A 16,982-nucleotide genomic window follows, 5' to 3' on the forward strand; every position below is an offset into this window, starting at 1 on the left:
CCCAGCTCTTTATCCTATTTTTGTCACTAGTTAACTGTGTGACTTTGGCCAAGTCACTTAAACATTTGTGGCCTTCCGTTCCCTTACTAATAACATAAGGTATGTAAAGTAACGTCATCTCTAGCTTTACCAGCTCATGATTTTCATCCATGCACAAAAGAATAGGGAGGCAACATGCTTTGAGACCTGAATAATCCAAAAAAAGCAAATCAAGGGCTAATTACCTCACTGAAGACTGCATGGATACGACATGCGCTTTTGCCTTTCTGTTCCCCTGAGGGCTTTGTACTTTCTTCTAGAGCAGTTTCAGGGACAATTTTAGTCCTCACTCTTTAGGAGACAGAAGCATCTCTGCCTGGACTCTCCCTTGGTGGCTGAGACTTGGCAAACTCCTTTCCTTTCTGTTTTTCTTTGTGAAGTTCATGTTTATCTTAAATTTCATTACTTCTTTTATTCCAACACAGTTTAAGTATCAATATACAATGCATGCAAAAGAAATCAAAGGCACAAGGGCCATGTACATGTAAATAATAGGAAAAATTATTCTCAGGGAGAGAGAAATCTTTCAGGAAAACTTTGCTGAATGTCATTACCAGGCCTCAAATAAAAATAAAGCAAATCAAAACAGATCTGGTTTCCTTGGATTAGCCTCAAAGGCAATATTGTTTATGAAAACCAAAAAAGATCCCTACTTAGTTTATCTGATCTGTCCATATTTGAATAAGCTACCATCTATTAGGAGTTGTGTGTTTTTCAAGTCACAGATCCAGTCCTTGTGTCTGAGATGAGATGTCCTAGCAGATAGTGAGACAATATTCCAACATCACAGAAGACAGGGATACCCACCATGGCCATGGCAGGAACACCGCTTGCTGTTTGCCTTGCCATCCTGCAGGGTTTTCATAAGTAGAGTAAGAATCAGTGAATGGCAGCAGAAGTGGAACCTCTAGGGAATGAGGGGATACTTGGCCTTCTGGTGGGGAGAGGAGAACTGTCCATAGTGCACACTGGTATTTAGGATCAAGAGTCTGTCATGACTCCGGCCTCCCAACTCAAAGGTCAAGAAGAGGTCACAAGATCGTAGGTCATTAGATGGGCAGAATGGAGATGAATCCTTAGCATTCTCTAGGAAGCCCCTTAAGGTGAGGAGTCTTAAACTAGACACAGCCAACTTTCTGTATGGCAGATTCGACCAATAATGGATTAAACACATTTGGGGGAAAAAAACAAAAAAAGATAATACAACAAAATAATACAAATAAAAAACACAGCATAACCACTATTTACATAGTGTTTACATTAGGTACTAGAAGTAATTAGGTAATATAAGTAAATAAGAGATGATTTAAAGTATATGGGAGGATGTGTTATATGCAAATAATATGCCATTTCATATAAGGGACTGTGGATTTTGGTATCCATGGGTAGGAGGGGGGTCCTAGACCAATTCCTCATGGATGCTGAGGGATAACTTTATTAGGAAGGACTTAACATGACAGCCTTGCTTCTAAAGCCGGAAAGGGCCAGCGCTCAGTATTGAATGATCAGGAGTTGCTCATTTTACAGCTATGACTGAGGCAAAGACTGGCAACCTGCCCCATGGGTTAGGTCTCTGCACCTCAATGCCATTGAGGTGGCTTCATCTGGTGGAAAACACTTTGACTTGCAATCATCAATCTGGCTGCATGCCCTTGACAAGAAAATCACTTTACATTTCTCTCTCCCAAATTCATTCTATTGACTGTTCCTTTAACTTCTAAAAACTATAATTCTAGGATCAGGCAATCAGCATTCTCAAATACTTGAGTGAAACTACAGCCAGGTGTCTTCTGCCTCCCAGTTCCCATGACTGTGGTTTCCTCTCTGCAACCCTCTGGCACATGGGTTTTCAGGGCTGACCTGAGAGGTGTCGTCTACACGGTGTAGAAGTCCACACACTGGTGGCATCGATGGGCTATTTTCTTAAAGTACTCATCCAGGGGCATGATCAGGGCTGGTGAGGAGAGAGAGGTCTGTCATGGTATTTAAAAGTCATCATGACATGTGTTAAATGGCCAGTAAAATATTTTTTGTAATCATTATTGGGCCTTTCCTTCTTTGACAAGTGGGTTGTGGTTTGCAACTTCTCTTTCCATGCCATCAGGGCTTCTACCTGCTCTTTTAACAGGCAAAGAGTCTGATATAAAAGGTTTCCTTCACCTGAGAACCATTCCCTCAGTTTCCTCTCCCAACCTGGCCTGCTTTGTTCTGCCTTGCTCGACCACTGTTCCCATTTTATGATAAATCTGGCTCCAAACTCCACATGGTCCTATGCATTTAATACCCTGGGTTGTCCTCTTGCCTTATAACCCTGGCCTGCCCAAGACTCTGATTCTACTTTGCACCAAAACCGTTGTTAGATATAAACCCTACTCACTTTTATGTGGTCCCAGCTCCTAAAACCCCAACCTTGACCCCCATCTAGCTGCCTGGGGGTGTGACATTTATGTCGGATTATGTTAAAGAGTATTGTGGGCTTGGTTAGAGATAAGATTCTACTGGGCTGGAATATGACATCAGGAAATTAGCTCCCTAAATGTGCTGTGTGTGCTCTGAGTAGAGCTGTATCCTAATCCACATGCTCTTAAGTGTCACAGTGCTTGAATGGAAATGAGGAGTCCATTCACCTCCCTGAGTTCTGTGCAGAGAGAGCTTGAAACAGTCAGTCACTGGACTCAGGCACATATAGGCCATCTGACAGACCAAGGTCTCCAAAGGAAAACGGTCTCAAGAAAAGATGATGGGGCTACCAGGAGAAACAAGCATCGCGAGTGAAGAGGATGGCTGCGGAACAGTTAACCTTGAGCAGGGAAGCAATGGCTCTACATGGCATGTGAGGCTGTCCTTGGTCTCTGCAAATCAGCCTCCTTGTTTCACTTCCCTCAGAGTGTCATTGTGCACTGGGAAGGTAAGGTATAAGGCAAGGAGAGAAAAATTTCAGACAGTGGTAAGAATTGGGAAGAAAGGAAACTAACATAAAATGATGATTGTGGGAGAGAGGCTGGGGTAGAGGTGAGGCTGTATTAGAGTATCTCAGGCTCAGGCTCCAGAGCTCTTCTGCAATACCCTCTCCCCAAGTGAGCTCATCCTGTCCTGACAATTTAAATGTCATCTGTATTCTGATGACCCCCACATTAGTACCCCCATCCCTGTCTTCTTTCCTGAGCTCCAGACTTACACATCAAAATACCTACCTGGCATCTCTGCTTCAATATCCAAAAGGCTTCTAAATTTAGCATTGTCAAATCCAAATTCTTGATACTCTAGCCCTTTGGATCTCTACTTTTTCCATCTTTCCTGTTCCAGTAAACACCATGAGAGTTGACCTAAATGTGTCCTTGATTCTTTTCTTGATTCCTTTCTTTCTCTCACACATATGGCAACCATAGAACTTATCATCCAAACTGGAACAATTCTGAGAGTAAATTGGGGAGCTATTAATAATTAGGCTGTGTGATACTGTGATATATAATAAGGACCATCTATATTTTGGTCTTCATCCCAGCTCCCAGCTAGAACTCCTAAAATTCTTGTAATTTCCTAAGTGATGAGAGTGATAAAGGTGAAAGGGCAGTTTTTGTAATTCATAAGAAATCCTTTTCAACCACACCTGAGTTTATGTTAATGAGGTAACTTTGGAAAGCTCCTAAGAAAAAGGTCTAGTTGCTTGGGGAACCAATCTTGTGATTAGAGGGTTGGAATTTTCAGATTCCCTCACTCCTACCCCTGCCCCCTAAGGAGGGAAGAGGGGCTGAAGGCTGAGTTGATCACCAATGGCCAATAATTTAATCAGTCGTGCCTACATGATGAAACCTCAATAAAAACCCCAAAGGATAGGGTTCAGAGAGCTTTTCCCTGACTCTGGAGTAAAGATGGAAGATTCCATTTGGTTTCAAATTGTGTCAATAGAGCTAAAAAGGTCATATGTAGACTAAATTATGTGTGAGGTATGTAAGAATTGAGCTATTTACTATTTCTATGGTGGTGAGGGGAAGGTGGGGAATATATTTTCCAAGCATTGCTTTATCCAATAAACGTGACCCATTTACCAACCCTCTAATAATATGTCATGAATATTTTCTCATTCAATCCTCAACATCAAGTCTACGGGGCTGGCCTTACATGTGGGGAAGCCTGGGCATAGACAGGTGAAGTAACTTGTGCAAAGTCACACCACTAGGAATTATTAGAGCAAAGATTTGAATTGAGACCCATCTGACTGCAAAGTTGGTATCTTTAGCTATTGCCCTATACCAGATTTAACTTGCTTAAATCTTTAAGAAACATGGTACACCAGCCAAATCTTCCTCTCCACTTTTAGTTGTAGCCCTTATTCTCCATGTTACCACCTAAAAGACCTTGCTGGGAGGCTTCTACTGTGAAGAACTTTAGCAAATATTACTTCATGGGAAACTGCATTGAAATGATCTTCTCCAGGTAGATGTGACATGAAAGTGGCCATGATTATGCAAGATGCTGGTGACTTTCTTTTAATTGTGATCTGCACAAAGCCAAGCAGAGACTGAGGTGCTCATCTGGCTAATTCAAGGTCAGTCTCTCTTTCATATACCGGAATGGTTGGATACTTCAACAATGTAAAATAAACGCCTTTGATGTTCCATTTCAGGCTGTGAGCCTTCATCTAACCTGAAAGTCACTCCTTCTGAAGGCCAATAATGCTTTAATAAAAATAAATGGTTTAAGTTAACCTGATGCTTATTATAGCTATGGCCTGCACAGCTATAACTTTCTGTTGAATGGAGTGGAATACTGACCATTAAAGGAGAAATATTTTTCTAAGGGAAATTAAATGTTATTCCACCCATCAAAGGGCTATAGTGTCCATTTGATCAGGAAGGAGTGTTAACTTTTAACATGATCACAATTCACTGAGTGACCCTATGGTAGCATCCTACAATTCAAGGAAGGTTAATAAAATGGGAGGATAATAAAAATTTTAACCCCATGAACCACTTTCATACCATTACCTTTCAATTTGTTTTTCATATACCTCACAGTATGCATGTATCTGGACACACATGCAAGCTAGATCTACCTGCACAAACTAATATAATGATTGAAGTCATTACTCAACTAATTCAAGCTTAATATTTCATCCATATCTTTACTGCCTAATAATTACTTGAATTATCTACAGGGCCAAAAATACAGGGATGCCATTTCTAATATCATTGTCTGATTAACATCTCTCTCTCTCTCTCTACACACACACACACATACACACACACACATATATATGAATACATATGAAGAAACACATATAGTTTACATTTTTATTGTGTTTAGATAATGATTATACTGTTTTCTAAGAAGAGTTTGCAAACTTTTCTCCATTTTCTTCATTCTACAGCTGTGGTTTCCAACACAGTAGTCACTAGCCATGTGTGGCTATTTAAATTTAAGTTAATTGTAACAAAATAAAATTTAAAATTCTGTTCCTCAGTTACTAGCCACATTTCATGTGGCCACCATATGGCAGTGCATATGTGCATATATAGGACATATATACACACACACAAATAATGAAAATGACATATATGATATATATGTTTTATGTATGTAACACACACACATATATAAAAATTTCTCATACGTAACCCTATATGAACCAACTGAAGCATGTTAGTTCTACATCTCATTTTCATTGCCTTGTGTTTGAGATTCCACCCATTTAAATTCCAGAATATTCAATGAAAGTGGCAAAATTGAATTTGTAAGCAGTCATCAAAGAATCTATATGATAGTAATAAAGGATACCATGCATTGAGTGCTGATTGAATGATTAGTGCTTTTAAAGCTCAGTGGCTTTAAAAGTAATACATATTAATCCATTTAATCCTCACTGTGACCATAATCGAAAGGTATATTCCATTTAGTTTGGAAAAACAATGAATAAAGAAATTAAGTTTCCCATTTTGGGTAAGCAGTGGAACTTCATTACTATGTAGCCATAAAAATCATGTTTTTGAAAATTATTTAATGATAGAGGGATATACTCACTATTCAATAAAAGGCAGAACATAAAACATACATGGATATGTTTGTGTCTCCTGCATATCTAGATATACACGTAATGAAAAGGCACTCACTATATATAGAGAGAATTAAAAATACCTGAAAGGTAATATACTCACATGTTAACAATTTAGTGGGGTAGTGGATAACTTGTCTTTTTCACAGTTTTTCTGTGATTGTTATATTTATTGAAATAAGCATGTATCATTTTTGAGACTCAGATATAAGCAATAAAAATGTTTTCAAAAATTGTCCCAGAAGCTACAGAAAATTTAAGCAGAGAATTTGCGACAACATTAATAGAAAAAGAAGAGTTGTCTCCTAAAACATTCATGAACTTAGACCTCAGTAACTTACAGAAAATTTCTACCAATACTTTAAGAATCAGCTAATTCCAGTGCCATTTAAAATGCTTGAGTGCAGTGTTACCAGTAAGAATTTCTGCAATGACAAAAAGGTCCTATACATGCACTGCCATATGGTGGCCACATGAAATGTGGCCAGTAACTGAGGAACAGAATTTTAAAGTTTATTTCATTACAATTAATTTAAATTTAAATAGCCACACATGGCTAGTGACTACCATGTTGGACACCACAGTTCTAGATTACAGAAAATGGAGAAAAGTTTGTAAATTCTTCTTAGAAGACAGTATAATCATTATCTAAATGTTACATTAAAATTACATTATTAAATTAAAATTACAATAAAATGTTACATAAAATTACATTAAAAAATGTAAACTATGGACAGATTTCATATATGAATATAAAGGCAAAAAATAATATAATAAACACTAGCAAATATAATCTCAAAAACATTAGAGCAATAGTATATAGTAGAAATTCAGGATTGTTCATAATGGAAATCCATTAATATCATCCATTTATTTGAATAGATCTAAAGAGAAAACTTAAGACTATGGCCATTGGAAAGGCATTTGCTAAAATCAAACATCCATTCTTGATTACAAAATTCTTAGTAAGATAGAACTAAGTTGATACTTCTGACATTATATATTTTATAACATGATAAACTATATATCTCAACCTAGAAGACTACATGGGAAAATAATAAAATGAAGAAATGACAAAAACAATCCCATTTAATTGAGGATGTTCCCATTAAATACACAATGAAGAGAAATATGTTCACTGTAACCACGATTACTTTAGTTTATTCTGGAGATTCCAATCAATGAAATTAGATAACAGAAAAACCAGGATGTCTAGCATTTGAAAGCGGTAAGTTATCCCTGATTGTGGGCATTATTAATATAGTTCTGCAACACTAATATAAATAATCACAAATACTACAAAGTAGTGGTTAAGGGCATGGACTCTGGAGTCCTGCTGCTAGTTCAATTGCTGGCTCCATCAGTAACCAGCTATGTGACCTTGGGCAAATTACTTAAACTCTCTGTGCTTACTTCCAGTGTTGTAAAATGAGGACAATAAACTTATTTATTATGGGGCTACTATCTATTAAGGCGAAAGTAGGTAAATAGAGCAAGAGAGCTCTTAGGACATGCCTGCAGCATATAATAAATGCTATACATTATTATAATTAGGGTTATAACAATGAGGCTATTAATATACAAAATATACAACAATCCAAAGTTTCCAATATGAAAAAATGAATTTAAAGTATAATAGTAACACAATGATGAAATACCTAGAACTAAACTGAAGAAAACTGTACAAGATTAATAAATACTGAAAAATGCTACTGGGAATAAAAAGAGTTGAATAAGGGGAAAACATATCATATTTGAATAGGAAGATTCAACATCATAAAGTTACAAATTTCCCCTAAATTATCCTATAAGTTTAAAAACTCATATAATGATTCTAAATTCATACAAAAATAAACATGAACAGAATAAAAATAGAGCAATAAAGAAAACAGCATGAACAGCCGTGAGACATTATAATTCTAGAGTACTAAAAACAAGATGGTGGTGCAGTATGAATAGAGACCTAGATTCATGGTACTGTTTAGAGAGCACGGAAATAGAAGCAAGTATATATGGGTATTTAATATATGTTAAATGGGGATACTGCATATGAGAGGGGGAAAGATTAATTATTCAATAAATGCCAGTTACAAAAATGATAGGCCATCTGAAAAAAATAATGTCGGCTCTCTACTTCATTCTTTACACTGAAATAAGTTCTCTACAGATTAAAGATTTAATGACAAAAAAGAAATTTAAAAAGTAGAGGCTGAAAACATGAATGCTTTTCAGTAGTCTTGGTCTATAGCATATCTTATTATGGAAATACTAAAACCACTATGAGATCACACCTCACATCTGTTAGGATTGCTATCATCCAAAAAACAAAAGCTAACAAGTGTTGGTGAGGGTATGGAGAAAAAGCAATCCTAGTACACTGTTGGTGGGAACGTAGGTGGGCGCAGCCATTAGGGAAAACAGTATGGAGGTTCCTAAAGAAACAAAAAACAAGTATACACATGTAACAAACCTGCACGTTATGCACATGTACCCTAGAACTTAAAGTATAATAATAATTAAAAATAAATAAAAAATAAAAAACAGAACTACCATTTAAGATTCACCAATCCCTCTTCTGGGTATATACCCAAGGGAGATAAAATCACCACCCTGGAGAGATATCTGCACTCCCATGTTAATGGTGGCATTACTCACGATAGCCAAGATAGGGAAGCATCCTAAGTGTCCATGTATCCACTGAAGGATGAACGGATAAAGAAAATGTATATACATACACATATACAATGGATTATGAGTGTTTATCCTCAACAAGGGACATCCTGACATTTGCCACAACATGGATGGGCCTGGAGGACATCATGTTAAGTAAAATAAGCCAGACATAGAAAGAAAAATACTGAATTATCTCACCTATATATGGAATCTAATTTTTAAGAAAAGTCAAATGTCCAGAGATAGAGAATAAACCAGTGGTTACTGGGCAGGGGGGGAGTAGAGAGAAAATGGGGAAATGTAGGTCAAAGGATACAAAGTAGCAGAATGTACTATGAGCAAGTCTAGAGAGCTAATATACAATGACTACAGCTAAAAAACTGTATTAGAAATTTCTATTAAGTAAGTAGATTTTACCTGCTCTTGTCATCAAAAAACTATGTGAGACAATAGATATGTCAATTTGCTTTACTATGTTAACCATTTTACTGTCTGTATGACTCCCCAAACATCATGTGGTAAACTTCAACTATACACAATAAAATTTATTTTTTTTAAAAAGATTAATACACCAGGTGTAGTGGCTCACACCTGTAATCCCAGCACTTTGGGATGCTGAGGTGGGAAGATCACTTGAGGTCAGGAGTTTGAGACTAGCCTGGCCAACATAGTGAAAACCCACCTCTACTAAAAAAACAAAAATTAGCCAGGTGTGGTGGCGTACACCTGTAATCTTAACTACTCGGGAGGCCAAGGAACGAGAATCTCTTGAACCCAGGAGGCGAAGGTTGCAATGAGCCAAGATCATGACACTGGACTCCAGCCTGGGTGACAGAGTGAGTGAGACTCCATCTCAAGAAAAAAAGATAATAAATGTAGCTCTGTAAAAACCAAAAATTTCTGCATGGCAAGAAGCACCACAGATAAAATAAAAGGCAATGACAAGCTGAGGGATGGGAGGGTGAATACTATCCTATAAAAAAGGGTTAATTTCCTTGACTAATAAAGAGTTTATACACATTAATAAGAAAATGACAACTCAATTGAAAAGAAGTCAAATAATAAAAGTAGACATTTCACCAAAAATATTCACTTTTTCTATTGTACTTGAAAAGATGTTCAACGTTACTTGTAATAAGAAAAATGTGGTACCATTTTTAACCTACCAAATCACTAACAACAAAAAAAGCTATAACATTCTTTTGGTAAGGATATGGGGAAACAGTAATTTTCATATACAGTTGGTTAAAGTGTAAATTGGTTCAACGTTTTTTGGCAGACCATGTGGCAGTATCTGTCATAGTCTAAAATGTATATGCCATTGCCCTAGCAACTAAACTTCCAGGATTTTACCTTGTAGATATACTTACAAATGTACGAAGTGCCATGTGTACATATTTTCTTAAGAAGAGAAAACATGTCCATTAATAGGTGCTGGTTAAATAGATGTGACACATACAATGGAATGCTATGCAGTCATTAGAAATGAGAAGGAAGCTTGGCTTACGTATAGATGTGAATTAATCTGCAAGATGAAGTGAGAGAGAAGGGGTGCTATCATTTGTTGTTGTTGTTGTTGTTTTAAATATATGGGCATATGTGTTTATAAGTGCATAGAAAAATTCCTGGAAGATATTCCAGGAAGAGGAACTGGGTAGCTGAGAGACACACATGGGAAGGCAATTACTTTTCATTACACACCATATGATACTTTTTTGCATTTTGTACCATGGGTATACATGATATGTTTAATTGCTATTTAAAATAGGTTTTAGTTTTTATCTCTTTTTTTAACTTCGGTTCACAAGAAGGAAATCTTGGCTCTTTCCAAATTATCTTCACACTATTAGCACTTCCTTTTGTTCCCTTCATTATGTGCATAAATAAATGTCAAAAACATAAGCAATGGGAATGTGGGACAAATCACCTTCATTTTACACAAAAATACAGTAAAACATCAAAATAGGTATATTTGGATAATATCTGAAAAATGATAAGCAAATGTTAACAGTGTATATCTTGAGTGGGGGTGTTTTGGTTTTGGCTTGGTATTTTCTGTCATATTCAAAGTTATTTTACAATAATATATAACATTTTTGTAATGATTTTTAAAAGTTTTTTAACTTTTTGCTACTCACCTGGTTCCTATCCCTGGCATTTGCATATCGAAATCTCTGGATGTAATAAAAGACGAGCCATGCGAGGGAAATGATCATCAGGACAATGAAGGAGATAGAGACAAACACAACCGAAGTGCGGCTCACATATTTCTGCAAGTTCCGGGTTCCGATGGTGATGTACATGGTCACGGTGATGTTTCTTTCCAGCAGGCTTACTATCTCCTTCCCTTTTGGCTCAGGAATCATTATGGCCACGATGTCTTCTACACCTGTGGCGAGAGAGGCAGGAAGGGGCAATAAAGGTCAGGACATAAGATGCGGGGGATGTGTGAGATGTGTGGACACAGTCACATGAAACCAAATACGGACAGTACTTTTGAGAATTCTGTGCTGAGCTAAGAAGACCTAATAGTTAGAAACCAAGTCAAATTTTCTCTTTCTTCAGTTACCTAGCTTTCTTCAGCTGCTGTTTTATATGTGAAAAAAGAACCTAAAATGAATTCATGATTTTAGTACCAGTGAAGTCATAATCAGGCTATGCCCTTTTCAATTCTCCAAAGCATTGACCCCAGGTCTGGTAAAGAAAGGTGGACCCTTCCCAACCAGCCCAGTTCTATGTTGCATTCCACAGATTCCCTGAGGATGGGAATGGGACTTTGCATTTCATGACAAAAGGGTAAAATGTCCTGCATTATGCCACCTGAGATGAGAGCTCTCTTTTCCTCACACTATGAATATTCAACTATAGATCTCTCTATATTATTTCCAAGGTAATTTTCTCCTATAGCGAGTACCCAAGCAACCAAAAGAGAATATTTCTTAAGGAGCTCTAATATGATTTGCCAACACGAAATTATAGTCCCGGAACTACTTTCTGCTTATTTTACCCAATTCAATGGAAACAGCATGTTTCCACTGAACCGTGTACCAAGCAAAGAGAAGTGTGGTTTCCATTGAACCACAAGCCACATACCAAGCAAAGAGAAGATGGAAGCAGTACAGGTAATTCCAGGATTGTTTCACTTCCACTCAGATACTCCCACCATGGCTGCCTCAGTTATTAGACAGCTTGGAGCAAAAGTGCCATTTTTTTCTTGGGCCACTTTTATATATATGGGTCATTGTCCTTACACATCATGACACTGTGTGAAGTGAAGCCTCTTGGTGAGGAGTTCTGGGGTCCCTACAATGGGTTCTTCAGTAATATCATACTGAACTGGGTTCATGTGAATCTCGTATGATATTATTATCATATTAATTTCATTAGGGTATGTTCTCAGGAATCACCCCAATTCAAATCTAGGGAGAAAGATGCAAGATGATTAGGGCACAGAGGTCTCACAGCCACATGGAAATATCCCATTACCTGGAGTGACTACAAATTAAAGGGAAGAAATTTGCAACAGGGATATTGTAGATTTAGGGCAAAATTAAACTTCACTACAGCTGCTTAACACTGGCTGTATTCACATGTTGAGGTCAGTTAGATGGAACTACCAGGTTACATTTGCTCAGGCTGTTGCAAGTTTCTTAGAACGTTACTTAGGGCTTTCCTTTGACCTTGATCTCCGTGCAGGTTTTCAATCTTAAATTCCTTGACGGTGTTTCACTTAGGCTGAACAAATACTTTAAAACTACATATTAAAGTGTCCGTGTATGCTATATCAATTATATATTTAACAATTTCTAAAACTTTTGCAAATCCAATTGCAAAATCATAAAGCCACAGCGTGGGTTTGGCTGTTATTTCTGGGAATAACTGAAACTGGTGGCTCGATTCTCAACTCTGAAGAATTTACTGGCAATTTTGACACACCTTTTCATTTTTACTTCCGTTAATGGCTGCATGTGGTCTGAGGCTGTGTGGGGGATTAAGGGTGCTGACTGGTTTTGTCTCTAAAGAAGCATGATCTTTGTATATTGAACTAATCTGGCCTAGTGAGGCTCATCCTGGTGCTGCAGCTATTTAGAGTCACTGAAGTAATGGTAGAATAATAATCTCTCATTTCATCCATTCCCTTATTTATATTATTTTGGCATGTTTACTTAAAGCTCTAGAAGTACTTTTTTTTTTTTTTTTTTTCGGGATGGGATCTTGAGGTTATTTATGAGGCTTTGGATGTTCAGAAATGTGCAAGTTTTACATTTTTTTTTTTTTTTTTTTTTTTTTTTTTTTTTTTTTGAGACAGAGTCTTGCTCTGTCACCCAGGCTGGAGGGCAGAGGCATGATCTTGGCTTACTGCAACCTCTGCCTCCCAGATTCAAGCAATTCTTAGAGGCCTCAGCCTCCCAAGTAGCTGGGACCACAGGTGTACGCCATCATGCCTGGTTAATTTTTGTATTTTTAGTAGAGACAGAGTTTCGCCATAGTGGCCAGGCTGATCTTGAACTTCTGACCTCAAGTGATCTGCCTGCCTTGGCTTCCCCAGGTGTTGGGATAACAGGCCTGAGCCACCACGCCCAGACTTACATTTTTCAGTAGTCAGATTTCACTATTATATTCCTTTATGGCTTCCAGTTTTGCTACTCTTTAGAAAACTCTTTTCCACCCAAGATTAAAGAAATACTCATCTAAAATACCTTCTCAAAACCTTATTATAGCTTTACTTTTTACATTTAAGTCTTGAACAATCTGCGATTCAATAACAGTATTTATTGAATTCTTACCATGTGATAAGCAGAAAGAAGGAAGATTAGGATGCAATTTTTTCCTTTAAATTGTCAGATATATTTAGGTCAATTTTGCACTTTTTTGCTCTTGCTGTGAGGTTGACCTATGTTTTGCTGAACCTGTACCAGGCTGTTTTAGTTGTATAGCTTTTAACATATTTACTATCTGGTAGCCTAACTCTTCCTTCACTATTTCCCTCCCTACAATATTCCCATTAATTACTTATACTTAGGAAACTAGAGTCTAACAGAGTTGGCTTCTGGACGTGGACAGCTTGTTTTAAACCCCAGTTCAGCACTTTAAAAATAGGCAACCAAATTTTGAATCTCCAAAAAGCTTTAAACCACTCATCATCCATTTTCAGGGACTTCAGAAAACATTTTCTCTTCCTGTAGGGTAAAGTATAATTAACTATTTTAAAGCATTTATTTTAAACTTCAGTGCTTAGTTACACTGCTTGTGTTGTCTGTGCCACTGTTGTGCCCTCATGATATATAACATCTACTCAGAAAGACAAACAGTACAAATGGCAGTGAGGAGGGCCTGTTCATCCGAACTTCAACCTTATTCATTTTCAGTATTCATAATACATTTCTAGAGTTCATCTTGGTAAAAACACATGAGATTTTGGGAGATTACTCTGGTGTGCTTTAGTCTATTGTGCATGGTGAAAAGCGATACTAGGGATATGTATTTATCCTAATAGAAACAGTCACTAAGAATTTAGGTATCTAGGGTGTCCAAAAAAAGATACAAAGCAAAGTGGATTTGGATGAATTATCTTATTCTGATCAATGCACAAAATCCAGGGCAAAATGCTCCTCCAGGATCTATATTGTTCAACTGAGGCATGTGCACTGATATGAGTATCAAATTCCCTGATCTTTGCTTCATTTTGGAATCTGCAGCTACAGTGTAAGGGAGAAGCCAGCAGGTTCTCCCAAGTATACTAGGACACGCTCTGCTTCTGTGGGTGTGTGTGAGGCAGGGAAGGAGAAAAATGGGTGGTGCTAGGGGGAGTGGTGCAAGCCCAGCACAGTGATTTCAGAGTTCAATGCTGCCTTAAGTGGCTACTACGCATCTATGACATTCCAAGGCCCAGGGAAAAGAAGTTAACAAATAGCATATCTGGTATGGGAAAACCCACAAAGAGGTCCTGCTATTTGGGCAATTCTATTTATTGTGACACAGAGTGCCTCTTTTTGCAAAATTATATCAGCCTACTATCTATTTTCCTCCCAAAGGCACTTTATACTTATGAGTGGTGAGAGGTTGCTATTATGTAATTACCGTGTGCTCTGGAAAAGCTCTACAGTCAGGGAGAAAATGTGTGACCAGGGCACGTATGACCTGGCTGCCAGACGACAGCAGAGAAGCATCCTGTATTTTTAGTGCTTCCTTTTCCCATGAGAGTGCTCCATTGCCAGGATCTAATTTGGTATATGCAGATCAATAAGGAATCAAAACAGAAGTTCACAAAGTCAAATCATGTTTAATAACTAGGAAAGCCTTTACTTGTAAAATCAAACCAGGTTGTTTAGACACTGTATTAATAAAATATCTAGAATACCAGTACAGTGCTAGACATTTCACAAAGCCTGTAACCCCATTCTTCCCTGGGACCCTGGAGATTGACAGCATCTCTCCCTGGGTTCATTTGATCAAAACTTCTTTTTCAACCTCTTGTATTCCTTTCGCTCCATTCATCTTTACTTCAATCTCAGTCTCACTGTTGGCCCTCTAGAACTTAGGTGGCAAAAAAAAAAAAAAAAAAAACAGAAACAAACAAAAAAAAACACCTTATATTGTCCCATTCGTATATATTTTCTATTTGTACACTTAATATCCACTTTTTCAAAACTATAGTCCTCTTGTTGATCATTTATTCTCAAAAGGAATGTGTATGAAATTATTTTAAAAACTGCAAAATACCATATAAATGTAAAGTGTAATTACTACTTTTTGCATCACCAAGTATATTTTTAATAAACACAGATGCAAAAATCCTAAATACAGTACTCACAAACAGAATCCAACAATACAGTAAAAAAAATCTTCATGATCAAATGGGATTTATTCCAGGAATGTGAAGATGATTTAATATTAGAAAATATATTAGTACATTTTAGTACATTAACAAATTAAAGAAATAAGGCATATAATTATATTACATAGCTAGTTGTCCTCCAACATTGGCCTTTCTTCCTTCTACAGTATGAATGTTTTAGCTAGGCATAGGCTGTACAGTGAAAAGGCTCCCCTGCAGCTGGGTGTGGTATGTGATTAGTATTTGGTCATCGAGGTTTGAGTACAGATGATACTTGCCACTCCAGGAACTTATCTACAAAAGAACTGAGTATGTGCTCTCCAGGTCCCTTCTCTCCCTTCCTTTTGACTTCAGATGGAGAGACATGAGCTTCATGGAGAAGGAACCCATCTGTTGAGGACTGAACACATTCCTGATTCTTTTTATGAGTAATAAAAGGAAATTTCTTTAATGCGATAATAAGGATCATTGAGAAATATTCCATTAAATGGGGGAAAAGCACTAGAAGTTTTTCAGCTAAAATCGTGAATAAGACAGGATTAGCCAACATTGTAAGAAGTTATACTTGGTGCAAAGAGACAAAGAAATTGGACTGCTAAGTTTTGGAAAGAAGAGCACACACTATCATTACTTGGGGTATTACAAGACCATGTATAAAAGACAGGATAATTATGTTACTAAAATTAGTCCATTCAGGACTCTTCTCAGAAGTTACAGAGGGGAATCCATATCGATGAATGCAGACTGTACCTCCCTACCATCTCTATTGCCTGATACAAACAAGAAAAGTAAGTGATGAGAATAAATATATACAATTAATGTTGTCAATCACACATCAATAAAGCTAGGAAAATGTGAAAAAATTGGAAAGAAATAAATTATTCAACAGCAGTAAAATAAGTAGTAATCCGTGGTTTACTTACTTTTACCAAGAATTGATAATTCACAATGTCTTGACAATGTCACAATGTCTATTTATGAGAGAACTCAGTTATATTTGTAATACATGTACATTTTCAAACTGAGGTATTTCATTTTATCTTTAATTCTGAAACATTTTTCCTCACATTTGATTACAGTATTTCCTCCTAAATTTTTTCTCTCCTGTGATTCCTATTATCCTGTTGGGGTAGCACTTCCTCTTCTTCCTCCATATTTCTTATACCCCTCCCAATTAAAAAAACTGTATTTTGAAATAATTATAGACTAATAACAAGTGGTATAAACATGCCAGGCATGGTGGCTCACGCCCGTAATCCCAGCACTTTGGGAGGCCGAGGTGGGCAGATCACCTGCGGTCAGGAGTTCAAGACCAGCCTGACCAACATGGTGAAATTTCGTCTCTACTAAAAATACAAAAATTAGCCAGGGATGGTGGCA

At 37.1% G+C, this 16,982-nt stretch overlaps 1 protein-coding gene across 3 annotated transcripts in view; it reads right to left on the bottom strand.

Annotated features, from left to right (window-relative positions):
• RNF150 (ring finger protein 150) overlaps positions 1-16,982 on the bottom strand; it is a 285,048-nt gene that overhangs the window by 86,478 nt on the left and 181,588 nt on the right. For all 3 annotated transcript variants that reach the window (XR_004053457.1, XM_010355929.2, XM_010355930.2), the window contains exon 2: positions 10,903-11,153. Coding sequence is in view for 2 of the 3 variants with exons in the window: in XM_010355929.2 (XP_010354231.1) it covers positions 10,903-11,153 (251 nt within the window). In the remaining variant the exon portion in view is untranslated. The remainder of the gene's footprint in view (positions 1-10,902; positions 11,154-16,982) is intronic.

This window comes from Rhinopithecus roxellana, chromosome 2, assembly GCF_007565055.1.
Source record: "Rhinopithecus roxellana isolate Shanxi Qingling chromosome 2, ASM756505v1, whole genome shotgun sequence".
Taxonomy (NCBI): Eukaryota; Metazoa; Chordata; class Mammalia; order Primates; family Cercopithecidae; genus Rhinopithecus; species Rhinopithecus roxellana.